Source organism: Salarias fasciatus, chromosome 4 (assembly GCF_902148845.1).
Source record: "Salarias fasciatus chromosome 4, fSalaFa1.1, whole genome shotgun sequence".
Taxonomy (NCBI): Eukaryota; Metazoa; Chordata; class Actinopteri; order Blenniiformes; family Blenniidae; genus Salarias; species Salarias fasciatus.
This window is the reverse complement of record NC_043748.1, coordinates 11951994-11964497: the sequence shown is the minus strand read 5'-3', so window position 1 is coordinate 11964497 and position 12504 is coordinate 11951994. Positions and strand designations below refer to the sequence as shown.

The following is a 12504-nucleotide window of genomic DNA, read 5'->3' as shown; positions in this document are numbered from 1 at the left end:
AAGTGGCTGACACGGTGGCACAAGTCACACACACACAAGTTTCTCCCACAGATTAATTCATCTCTAAACCCTTTAAATGGATCAAAGTGAAACACTTCAATTAAAGAGGATTTCAACGTCAGCTTTAGCTTTGTGCTTTCCTGCTTTTCATGTCAAACTACAAGAGCGACTGTGACTCAGTGGAAAGCCCGACCTGATCCTCTCGTAATGAGACAAAATTTCCCTCCGACGGTGGCCAGGTCGTACGATCGCCCCCCCCCCGCGTTTTGCTTTTTTTCAAAGTTCAGTTCCACTCCGATGACGACCTGTACCTGGCGATGTTGAGTCGGAGGCATGGTGAGGGCGCACGAACCCAGAAGATCTTTTGTCTCGGCGAGCCTGACACGGAGTGACAGAGTTAAGTGGAGAGAGATAAAACAGGAGCCGATGGAAAGTTAAACAGGAAGTGACCTTATCGGCTTACAGCGGCCGGCTCAGAGACAGTGGGGAAGAGGAGAGAGGCAGGCCCGGCTCACCGATATCACTGACCCATCTAATCAGGGAAAAGGGTGTCTAAAAATAGTCAGACGCTGCAATAATAATCGAAAGAGTGCGTTGGCTGACTCCTGTGAGGATTTTCTTGTTTTCAGATAGTGTCTTGTGAAATGTGATTAGATAAGGAAAGTGACCTCTTTTAAAATTCCTGTAAAGGAGTAACTGATGGGGTTTTTTTTTCTTTTCTACAAAAGACTTGTTGTTTGTTGTTTCAAGCCTATATTTAGGTTCTGATGCAAGCGAGGAAATTCAGTGAAGGAAAAGGAGAAAAATAGGAAAACCTTTCAGTCCTGACTGGTCACTGTCGAGGATGACGTCGACCTGGAAAGCCCGAATCTTCAGAAGACCTGATGGAGCAAAAGTTCCTTTTTTTAAATTTAGTGTAATTTGAAAGTTTTGAAACAGCGCGTCCACAAATGTATTTTCTGTTTTGTTTGATTCAGACTTTTTTCATTGTTAAGGTAGAGTTGTGTAACCTCTGGCGCGGAATTGGTCTTTCACTTACAACAGCGGGAAACATTGTTTTCGTGTTCACCGCAAGGCTGTGGCTTTTTTTTTTTCAGCCAGTGTTTTGAAATTGCCTGGATCGTTAGGGTGAGGAGCAGCCCATTCTTCAGTCGATCCCCACCGCTCTCTCTAACCCACGTAACGTTCGCTCAGACCTGCTTGAATGTGGTTTGCAACAGCAACTTGAGGTTTGCTAACCCTGCAGAAGAGCTGCTGCCTCCCAGCTGCAGCGCAGACCCTAGACAACCCGGAGATCAGTGCCGGGCATATTAAAGCGTGGAGATGTCTCTCATTAGGCGAGGGTGTAAATCTGCCAGCGTCTCATAAACTGCCTGAAAGCTGACAACCGCCGAATGTAAACACCCCTCCATGCCTGCACACAGTCGCGTTCACCGCAGATCAAATGAAAGCCTTCATTTCCAAACACAAAGTGATTTTATTTGAAACTTGAGCACCTTTTAATTACCTCTATTTCTGGAAAAATGGACACCGCACTCGAGTATTCCGAGCTGAGTCATCCATTGTTGTATAAGCGAGGATGTGCTGAATGTTTTTTACATTGGATGAAGCATTTTGAACTATTATCTGTTGAATAGCCGTACTCTTCACTACCAAAAGCTCTCATTAGAAAAAAAAAGATCATAGTTATAGGAACCTCATGTCTTGGTGGATGGATCACATGTACATGTGTACAAACTAACAGTTTAGGAGAGAACAGAAGACGTTACTGCAGCACCAACGCTTTACAAACACGTATATAATTCTTCCCCTTGGCTTGAAATAACAGGAGCTGACACTCAGCATCTCTTTGAAACCATCCCAGTCCAGGGTGAAGGATGAGTCCCCTGTGGTCTCCTCTCAGCCTGCATAATGGCTTTGCAACAATTCCGGCAAACAGCAGCCGACGGACGGATAAACCGTCTCTCCTTCCTCCTGGGCACTGCCGTTCTCTCACTGTAATTAAGTTAACAAGATGGTGGATAGTGTGTCGGCAGGTGAAACCGTAACGGCCCCAGAGATAACCCGAATGAGTCTCACTGAGGCTGTATTGTCAGAAGAGCTACAGCGGCAGGCCTTAATAGAACCATAATGATCAAACACACGTGTGAGAGCGAGAGAGAGAGAGAGAGCAGCACAGAGTCCGCCTCAGCTTCACGATCTCCATCACTGCAAGGTCATTCATTAATTCCGATCTTTTCTGCAGGTTTATGTGAACGGTGAATGGGTGACCAGCATCGGAGAGGGAGGCAGCTTTGGAGAGCTGGCCCTCATCTACGGGACTCCTCGAGCCGCCACCGTCAAGGCCAAGACTGATCTCAAGCTGTGGGGCATCGACCGGGACAGCTACCGACGCATTCTCATGGTACGAGCTTCCATCCACGCACAGTGCGATGCATTTCCTTCATGCTGGAAGCTTATCAGATTTCCAGCGCGCTGTTATTATTATTATAATACAGATGGTGCTTATTGGCTTGCTATGTTGTTATAACCTCTGTGCATTAAGGAGTTGAGAAATCCTTTCAATTTTTTTAGCTGAAACTCAGTCATGCACCACGACACACCACAAAAATAAGCATGATGTATTGTACAAACTATTAAAATGTTTCCCCTCCTTTAGAGCCATCAGTCATGATCGTTCACTCGCACCGTTTTCTCCCACTCAGCCACTTAGAGGGTCCATAAAGCATTTCGTTTTAATACTCCGTATCCATCAACTTTTCGGCCGACACACGCTCCCTCGCTAAAGTGTATCCTCCCCTCGCAACGTCTCCCTCGGCCTCTTCCTACACGCGTAAAAGCAACAAGTGAAAGAGGAGGGGAGCGAGGGAGAGGAAGGGTCATTTCTAATGCCTGAACACACACTTCCCACTGCAGGAGCTTATCTAGCAGGAATGTCTAAATGTTTAAACTGGAAACACAAGGTGCTCTGCCCCGGCTGTCACAGACACACTGACAGACACACACACACGCACACATCTTAAAATGACTAATTATTGTGTGTGTGTGTGCGGTGTATGCAGGACTCCTTGACTGCTTAAATGCTTCCTCACGTCTCCCCCTAACACCTTATTCCAAATAAATTAGATAGTCTCCAATTAACCTCTGGAACGCCCTGTGAGCATGTCGGCGTTCGCCCGCCGCGCCGAAAGCTCTGCTGTACGTCAAACAGTTTAAACACTCGGAGATGGACGAGGCTCTGCGTCTGGACCTTTCACCTCCGGGTAAAGTTGGCACTGGCCTGCCCGCCACTCATGTCACCTCTTGAGCGCATAGTTAAGCTGAGGGCACAGTCCGCCCCGGTAACCTTTCTCTGGGAGGATTCTCTCTCTCTCTCTCTCTCCCTCCCTCTCTCTTTTTAATTCATTCCTCCGTTCTTCTCCAGCAGCAGCAGGAGGGGCGACGGGGTGAATTATGTGAACCTGCAGTTAATTATTGCTGTCAATGATTTGTAAAGCTTGGCTTTTGCAAAGTGTGGTATTCTGGCAGCGTCTCAGGCCGGCACAATGAGCATTCTGTGTGTGCGTGCACGTGCATGCACGTGCGTGCGTGCGTGCGTGCGTGCGTGCGTGCGCGTGCATGTGTTTTCCAGTAAGAACTAGGCTGAATGCCTGCGTCTGTGCGGCGACAGCCATCACTTGGGTTTGTTCCTCGGGACCCTCCTGTGGAGTTTGCATGTTCCCCACTGGAATGAACTAATTTATTTTCTACAATCAATACTTTTTTTTCAGCTGTTTTTTAACTGAATTTAAAACATGTTGATTTCTGCATCTTGTCAGTGATATTATGTAATTCCTTGGCATCTCTTCATTGCCAGCGCATCCATCCCCTCTCTGTATCCAGGAATACACTGGGTAAACATTGTTTTACCGTCACCTCTGATAAAGACATATCTCTGGCGTGTGTCGCGCTCAGCCATACAATACCCTCCTTGTTGTGTCACCTTGGTATTCAAACACACTCAGCCACAGACAAAGCCATTAACAAAGCGACAGACCACCGTCAACAAACACAACGCAAGACGAAAGGGAGCGGGCAGAGATGATATGAAAGGCCGCGGAGCGGTGTCGGGGCGGCGTTTTCGCGTTGGACAGAGATGAAGGTGATGGAGATGGGACGTCAAGGTACAGTTGGTTTAGCCTGGCTTTGCTCCACACCTCAAGTCTTTGATGATTCCACCTCAAAGACAGACAAGAGACGCAGAGGCTGGTTCATCTTTAACCGCAGGAGCAGAGAAGACATTACAGTCAACAGAAGTATGAGTAGGTTTTTTTTTTCTTTTCTTTTCCTTCTTCTTTTTTATATGAAACATGTGCCCGGGCCCTCCCAAGTAGACAGGATGGATAAGGACAGATGCAGAATGCAAAGAGAGAGAGAGAGAGAAAAAAAAGAAGATGTTCACCAACGACATGCTGTAGATAGTCATCTGAAATTTTAGAAAACATTTTAGAAAAGTATAATTTTCATTCCAGCTGACGTTACTGCGGCCCACCCAGCCCTTTTACAGCACCGGCATAAATCAGACCAACTATATAATGTAACGTTATGTGCGCCTGGTAAGCCTTTAAGCTCAGCAAGCCTGTCTGAGGAGCTCTGGAGACGGACAATTCAACATCCGATGGAAGTGTGTGTGTGTGTGGGTGTGCGCTCGTGTGTGCGTGCGCTCGACTGTGAGGGAGACACAGTGCGCAGCGCGCACGCAACTGTTTGTATTTGCTCGCTTAATCAGCAAGTTTAGACTCTGCAGAGACAGCAGAGAAACGTAAGTGGCAAAACTGAAAACAGACCGCACGCTCTGACTCCACACACTGATAACACACACACACACACACACACACACACACACATCGTCCAGGAGGCACTATAGGATAGAATTCCTTTAATCAAGTTGCTCACGATGTTGAGTTTGACGTTGGCTCGCTCGGGAATATCCTCAACCCTTTCAAGACAAAATGTGAAATTATATGAAATTAGAGGCAGCAGCGGGACTCCGGCACTTCTGCACTAACGACACCCCGAGCCTCAGTATATCATTTCCATATGCAAAGGCGGACGGGATCGTCTCTCCTCGCTCTCTCTCCTCCCCTCCTTCATGCCGCCGCTCCCCTGAGCGGCTCTGTGCAGCGGAGGAGAAGGGGGACCCTCTGGGTCCGGACTTGTCAGGAAGTACCTGATTTTCATGGCGGAGGCAGAGAGGGGAAAGTCCCCCTGCCTGCCTGGTGGGTGGGGTGGGCCACACACACAGAGACACACACACACACACACGTACGCACGTCATAAACACTAGCGCACATCTCTATAACGACGACCCCATGAACTGTGAGAGTCTCATCGTGAGGTGAAAACGGAGCATTTATTACTCGTCTTTCTAATGTTTGATCCCAGTTGTGTTTTTCTCGTTGTCCTACAGGGCAGCACACTCCGAAAGAGAAAGATGTACGAAGAGTTTCTCAGCAAGGTCTCCATCCTCGGTAAGTCAGCGTGTGCGGCAGAGATTAGCGTATAGCCTGCGTTTCACTCTTTGTGCGTTTCACGAACGTGCCGGACCGTGAGCGTGTTTGCACGTGCGCCACATTTTATGCATTAATATCTCAAAGGTCAACGAGTTCCAGGGCAGTTGAATCAACGTATACTGTAGATTAACCCATGTAAACGCCGGCGCACGTTGTCGCACGGGGGCCGGGCGGCTGAGTCGAGGGCTGTGTGTTTCACCCCCTAATCTCCTCACGCCGCTCATACCAGAAGCCGGTCCGCACTGCAACGTCTCCACGCCGACAATTAAAGAGCGGCGAGTTAAGCTAAGCCCCTCTTTCCCACTGGAATTTGGATAACGCCGGGCCCGCACAGGCAATTGGGTTTGGAGGGATAGCAAATGAGATTCATTCAGACTTTAGAAATGAGTTGCAATTGGAACTGACATCTCCTCCGTTTCCACTCGGCGGTGTGTGTGTGCGGTGTATAGAATAAGGCCATGCCCCCTGTACAGAGTTATTAGCTGGCTGAGTAAACACATACACTCAATTTAGGTCTTAGGAGAACGTCTCCGCCAGCTCCGCGCTCCTTTCATTCACCTCCTTTCTTCTCCTTTCTGACAGCCTTGTTGAGGCCTGTATTCAAACACCCGCCTCCCTCTTTCCAAGTGGTTTTCCTCTCTTCATTCCTCTTTCTGTCACTCGGCCTCTCCGCTCTGCCTCTTTGAATCGGAGGAGGGGAAGGAGGCGGGAGTGTTTTTGTTTGTCTTTGATTTTTCAGATAGCCACGAAATTGGGTGCAAAGCCCTTGATGTCGAGGAGAGGAAACAAATCACGTGCACACACACACACACACACACACACACACACACACACACACACACACACACACACACACACACACACACACACACACACACACACTCTTGAACATCCCAACGGCCAATTCCCAGTGTGTTTACTCTATATATGTGCAACAAGGTGATCCAAGTGGGTGCAGGTGCCGCGAAGCGTGAAGTGTAGCTTCTTTACTCGGCACATTTGTGTCTCACGTTACCTGCCGAGCCGTTCAGGATCACCTCTACAGGACCCGCTGCCGGACGGGAGACATCCATCCGGGTCCGGCAGACACCGCGGCCCCACCAGGACGGACACTGGACACCTTCACACTGTCAGACCTCTCCTAGTTAATCCTAAGTACATAGACGTTTTTTTTTTTTTTTTTTCACACACAAAGAGACGCGCTGGGATCAGTTACTGAGACGAGGTTTCAGACAAAGAGATCCTGCCGCAGTGTTTCGCCTCCGACTCGCTTCAGTCGGAGCGGCGAGTCGTCTTTTTCGTCCAGGCAGATCTGATGATGTCTCCACTGCAGATCAGTCACATTCTACATTGAAATGTATAAACTATTCTGATCAGACAACAATGATAATCCACAAGTGTGAAAGTAAGACTAAACGCTCAAATTTTTGACTGTTGAATTGTCATGAATCTGCATTGAATGAGTGCCTTTTTATGGCGGTAAATGTTGTCTTTTTATGCTTCCGAGGTCCTGTGGGTCATTCTAATGGCTGGTATATCAGCGCAAAGCTTTATTGCTCTGCTTTTGGGTGATTTTTGATTTTTAAAGAGCGTCATGAACCATAAAGTAACGAGAAGTGAGCTTGCTGTTCAGTCAGCGCTGACAGGTTGGGAGTTAAAATGTTAAAGCTTCTTATTGTCAGTCACATCTCATTTTAAGTTCGTTCCATGAAACTACAGTTTGTGACAGTTCCACCACAAATGAATGGAATTATTCTTTTTACACGCTCGGCCATTTGAACCCATTTACTCAGTGATTGTATTTACTCAGTGAAATATATAATAATGTTCCACAGATACACAATAGCATGTTTTTCCATCTTGTCATTGCAGCGCATTCACACACTTTTCCTTGTGATTTGTTGCATATCCGCAGAGTCTTTGGATAAGTGGGAGCGCCTGACGGTGGCTGACGCTCTGGAGCCGGTTCAGTTTGAGGACGGGGAGAAGATCGTGGTGCAGGGCGAGCCGGGCGACGACTTCTTCATCATCACAGAGGTGAGAATCCGCCGCGCTGCAGCGGCGCTCGGGGGAAGCGATGATCACGATCCAAACCAAAACCCCGGGTTGGTGCACACGGCGTCGTACGGAGACGTTGGTGGGCTTTTCGCCGACATCGGAACTGATCCCGGTTTATTGCCACCAGCAGACAGACTTCACCGCCCCGGCCCTCGACCACAAAGACGAGCCCCCTCCCTCACACTGCGGGCTTTGTGGGACAGGGGGGCCCCCGGCGCAGCTTCATGAAGGGCCCCCTGCCTGTCATCCTAACACACTTTTGATTAACTCCATACTTACACAAGCTTTCACCAGGGTCGAGTCAAGAGGCCTCCATCTGGAGGGGACCGGGCCGCAACCTGCCGCCGTCTCGTCCTTCGCTGCTCCCATTATCAAACTGCACTTTGTAACTCTTTCTGTCATGTACGTCTGCTGAAAAGGAGAGTTTACACTGCGCTGCTTCAACACAAAGGGAATTCAGTGTGGACAGTTCGTGTCAAAAATTCAGTACTTGAAGCCTTTTTTATTTGGCTGCTTGCATCGTACAACACATCAATCTGACTCAAACCGGAGGGAAAAAAAACAACAGTGTTGAGGAGTCTGGAGGATTACAGGATGGAAAGACGGAGGAAGAAGAGGGAAAACAAAGGAAAGTAGGATTAGTTGTATCAGGAAGCCAGAAGTTCACTCCAGTTGTCTGTGTGTCTCACGCTATGAGACTCAGTGCTTTTTAAATCCCTCATTTTGGAATAACTTTCAGTTTTCTTCCTATTTTTCTGTTAAAAAAAGTTCTTTTTTTTTTTTTTTTTTTTTACAGTTTATGCTCTTTCCTTTAACGCTTCCCTTTTCCTCGACTTTACCTCTAAACTCTGGCTCCCCGTCTCTGGAAGCAGCCCGACTTTCCCAGAGCGGGCTGCACTGTGGAGGAATGTGTGTTGCCGACTTTCACACGGGGTCAGCAGACCCAGCCTCCCGGGAGGGGAGAGCGGGGAGCGGCGGAGAGGAGGATGAGCAGGAGACTGCAGGGACGCAATGATAGAAATGAAGCTGATTCCAAAGAACGGAGCAGAGAAAGGAAGTTGTGAGTCTGACTCACCCCTTCGTGTCTCTGTTGTTTCTGTGGTTTTTGGTGGATCTTGACTCACCTAACGTGCAAAACCCTTTCCTCCGGTTGCAATCTTCATTTTTTTAAACTGCTGCCATCTTCTGTGCTCATAAACTCACTTCCGTCTCGGTCATCGGCGCTAGCAGCAGCTCACATCTGTCCTTTGACCTGGAATGAAAGTAATCTCACCTAAGTGGTCTGAAAGGTCACTGCGGGTCACGCTGAAGCGACGCTGCGCAAATTGTCTGCACTATATTTCGTCTGTTATTTACACATGTTCTCTGAAATGCAATTTAGTTAATGGCGTTTAAACCTGCCTTTATGGATTGGAGATCGATGTAGTCAGGTGGAGAATTCACCGTCACGTGTAAAAAGTATTGAATTGGAGTCTAGATTCCAGAGAAAGGCAGCGAGTTGCTTTTGAATGAGAAGGTGCAGGCGCCGCTGGCGCTGGGTGGCCCCGTGAACCGGCTGCTCAGCATATCATCTTTCTTCATCGCTGTCCAAGCACTCTCTCTCTCTTTCTCAGGACCGTTATTCAAGTGGCGGCTGTTCGCTCCTTCACATCCATGACGCTACATTTATACATTATATCTTTACGTTGTCGTGCAGATATAGGCATTACAGGGTGTGAATGTGAATTTTGCATCCTTTTCTGCTGATAATTTTCGAAATATGTTTCTTAAAGTGACTCAGATTCACTTTCACTATGTCTACCAGCTTGCATTCATTCATATCCTGTTTTCGTCTTGCCTCCCCCGGCCTCCCCGGCTGTTCCTTGCCAGTCCTGTGCGCCCTGTGTTTAAAAGGGGGAGGCTCTCCGATGTTTAGAAAAGAAATATATGTGCAGTAGAGTGCAGCCCCTGGGGTGGTACAGTACAAGATGGTTATCTGGACCACACTGGACGAGGCCTGTTCGCCGGAGGACGACTGTACCGGCGTGGCTGCGCTGTCTCACTCTCTGTGTTTGGACGTGAACGGAAAGAAGAGGAATCAGCCGCTTGTAAACACGGCAGCGGTCTGAGTGCTGCGCACACCTCATTGTCTGTCCATTCACATCTCGCTCCGCTCCGAGCCGCCGCTGTGGTGGTGGGAGGGCTCGTCCTCAAGTCCTGCTCTGTTCAAACTGTTTACATCCACCGTAAGGCCTTCTGCTGCGCCGACATTTGGAAAATCGGATCGTTACTGTTCAGATGTCAGACGTAAACTTTGTAACTTGTGATTTCTTAACCAGTTTGAGAAGAAACTTTCTAGTAAATAAGAGGACATGCAATGCATATATTCATCCTTAGCTATATACACAGTTGCGGTAGATAGTTGCGGATGGATGGATGGATGTTGCAGTGCGGAGACCCTCGCTGCAGAGCTGGGTTCACCCTGCTGTGTCATGTTGTGGTCATTGCATTTCAACCAGTTTTCTTGAAAAAGACACTCACACAGGAGAATTCATTTACTTAAATGGTAACCCCTCCTTGCAAACACACACACACACACACACACCACACACACTCTTCTCCACAGCTCATTTCGAACAAAAACTCCCTGAGTCGCTCACGCCCCCTTCGCTGACACACAGCCTTACCTTTGTGTGCGTGCAGTGGGCAGCTGACAGGTTTTTTTTTTTTCTTCTTCTTCTTGGTTCTCATTAAGGCTCATTATATTCATATTTAGCATTATTAGCCTGGTCAGCAGAAGGCCTGGAGCTAGCAGAAACGGATTAAAGACGGCAGAGGGGCGCTGGAACGGTCAAGTCTGTTACATGACACGGTCCAAGACAAGCTGGGAAGTTCCCCCGCCGGATTTCAACCTGCTACCACTTACAGCAGCGGCTCCCGTGCACAGGAAAACCTGCAGACAGTCGCATTTAATACACAGATTCTGTCTGGATTTATATACCCAACATGGAAAGAACATGTCACTATGTCAACAAAAAAAGAAATCTGATACAAACATGTTGTACTTTTCAGTTGGATTTTGCAGAAATGCAGTTGTTGCTGTTTGATTTCTTTACAAACTGATGGGTTTTTGGACTTCATACCCTGCTGGAGCTGTGTGTTTCAGTCCATACGCGTCCCACACAACAGGTGTCCGTTCCACAGAGAAGCGGAGTAAATCCTGTGCACCTGTGTTTCTATGAAGCAAAGGAATTTCTCCTCGGCTTAATCCTCCCGATGATTTTCAGCCCCCCCTTTGCTAAATACCCCCTACCCCTCCCTCTATCTGTCCCTTCTCCATACACTCCTTCCTGCCTTTTATTCCTTCGCTTCTCGTCCTGTTCTTTCTTCTTCCCTCGGTGCCTCCTTAATGTCTCTCCCTCTTTTCTTCTCTCCCTCTCTCCTCCAGGGAATCGCGTCCGTTCTGCAGCGCCGGTCCGACAACGAGGAGTATGTGGAAGTGGGACGCCTCGGACCCTCTGACTACTTTGGTGAGTGATCTTCAGTCGGCTTCTGTTTCCCACGTGAGGAATGACGGGATGGACACGTGTGTGTCGGATGCAGAAGCTGAGAAAACTCAAATGTTATAACGTTTTAAATTTATGAGATGATCATCTAATACATGTCAAACATTGTTTGATTGGTTTAACGTTTTAAACTAGTAGAGGGAAAATATATCTTTAATTCAAACGGTTTTCGTGCCCTCCAGGTGAAATCGCCCTGCTGCTGAACCGTCCCCGGGCGGCCACCGTCGTCGCCCGGGGGCCGCTGAAGTGCGTGAAGCTGGACCGGCCCCGCTTCGAGCGCGTGCTGGGGCCCTGCTCGGAGATCCTCAAGAGGAACATCCAGAGATACAACAGCTTCATCTCCCTCACCGTGTGACGCCTCGGCACCCCCTTCCGGGCTCCACCAACCAGCAGGGGTGGGCAGCATCGGCGGCGCCGGAGCCTCGGGTCAGTGGGAGGGATGGGACGCAGGACGGGGCGAAGGACACGGGTTTCCAAATCAACACTGACAGAGCGCTCATTTCCTGCCTTTATACATGTCGCGAGTTTCTTTCTTTCTTTCTTTGTCTCTCTTGGCCCTTGTGCACTTTTGACTTGATCTGTGCCGTCACGTAGCTTTATGTCCGAAACAACACGCAGGAGCGAGGCGAGAGGTCATTCGAAATCGAACACGTCACGTAAAAGAGCCGTGCAAATACAGTGTGTCAGCTGTAGAATGATGCAAGCTCCCGGAATGACAACCAGTGGTGTTTTTGCACTTTCATTAGTTTATGGAAGGATTTGGAAACATTCAGGACACAAGAAGGAAGTAAAAGTCATGTTTACTTGCGGCGGGAGGAGGTGAGTACTCATTTGTTTTGCTCGCCGGCTGTGGTTTGCCTTGTTTTCACTCGTGAAACAGACCTCTGTTCCCAAAAAGATGTAGCTGTAGAGGTGTGAGAAAATAAATAGACGATTGGCTCGTTTGATTCATTTTTCACTGCGTTCTTTGTGTGCTTTGGACTTATGAGTTCAGATGTAGTTTAGATCTGAGCCAAAAAAAAAAAAAAAAAACCTCAAAAAAACATTGATTTTCTCAATTTTTTTTTTTTTTTATTGCTTATAAATTACATGAAAAGAGAAAAACCAACAATGAAGTGATTCTGTTGAGGACTTTTGTATCTGGAGCATGCTAACCCTGCTAATTCTTAACCTGCTTGCTGAAGCTCTGTCGTTTTCTCAGTTTTTGCATCTCATAGAAGAAGGAAGCTTATTTATTTAGAAGCAGCTCCACAAACTCAACGCTGACTTTCACTGGACACGATGAAGATGACTTTTCTCTGATGCACACACTGGTGCGAACGCTCATAATCATTTTATATTGTAAATAA

General features: G+C 47.9%; 1 protein-coding gene across 2 annotated transcripts in view; it reads left to right on the top strand.

Moving 5' to 3' along the window:
* Positions 1 to 12187, top strand: part of prkar1b (protein kinase, cAMP-dependent, regulatory, type I, beta) — a 45746-nt gene extending 33559 nt beyond the window's left edge. For both annotated transcript variants that reach the window (XM_030089152.1, XM_030089153.1), the window contains 5 exons: positions 2246 to 2404; positions 5450 to 5510; positions 7468 to 7589; positions 11038 to 11119; positions 11338 to 12187. In XM_030089152.1, the coding sequence (XP_029945012.1) occupies positions 2246 to 2404; positions 5450 to 5510; positions 7468 to 7589; positions 11038 to 11119; positions 11338 to 11510 (597 nt within the window). In that variant the 3' untranslated portion in view covers positions 11511 to 12187. The remainder of the gene's footprint in view (positions 1 to 2245; positions 2405 to 5449; positions 5511 to 7467; positions 7590 to 11037; positions 11120 to 11337) is intronic.
* Positions 12188 to 12504: the final 317 nt, after the last annotated feature.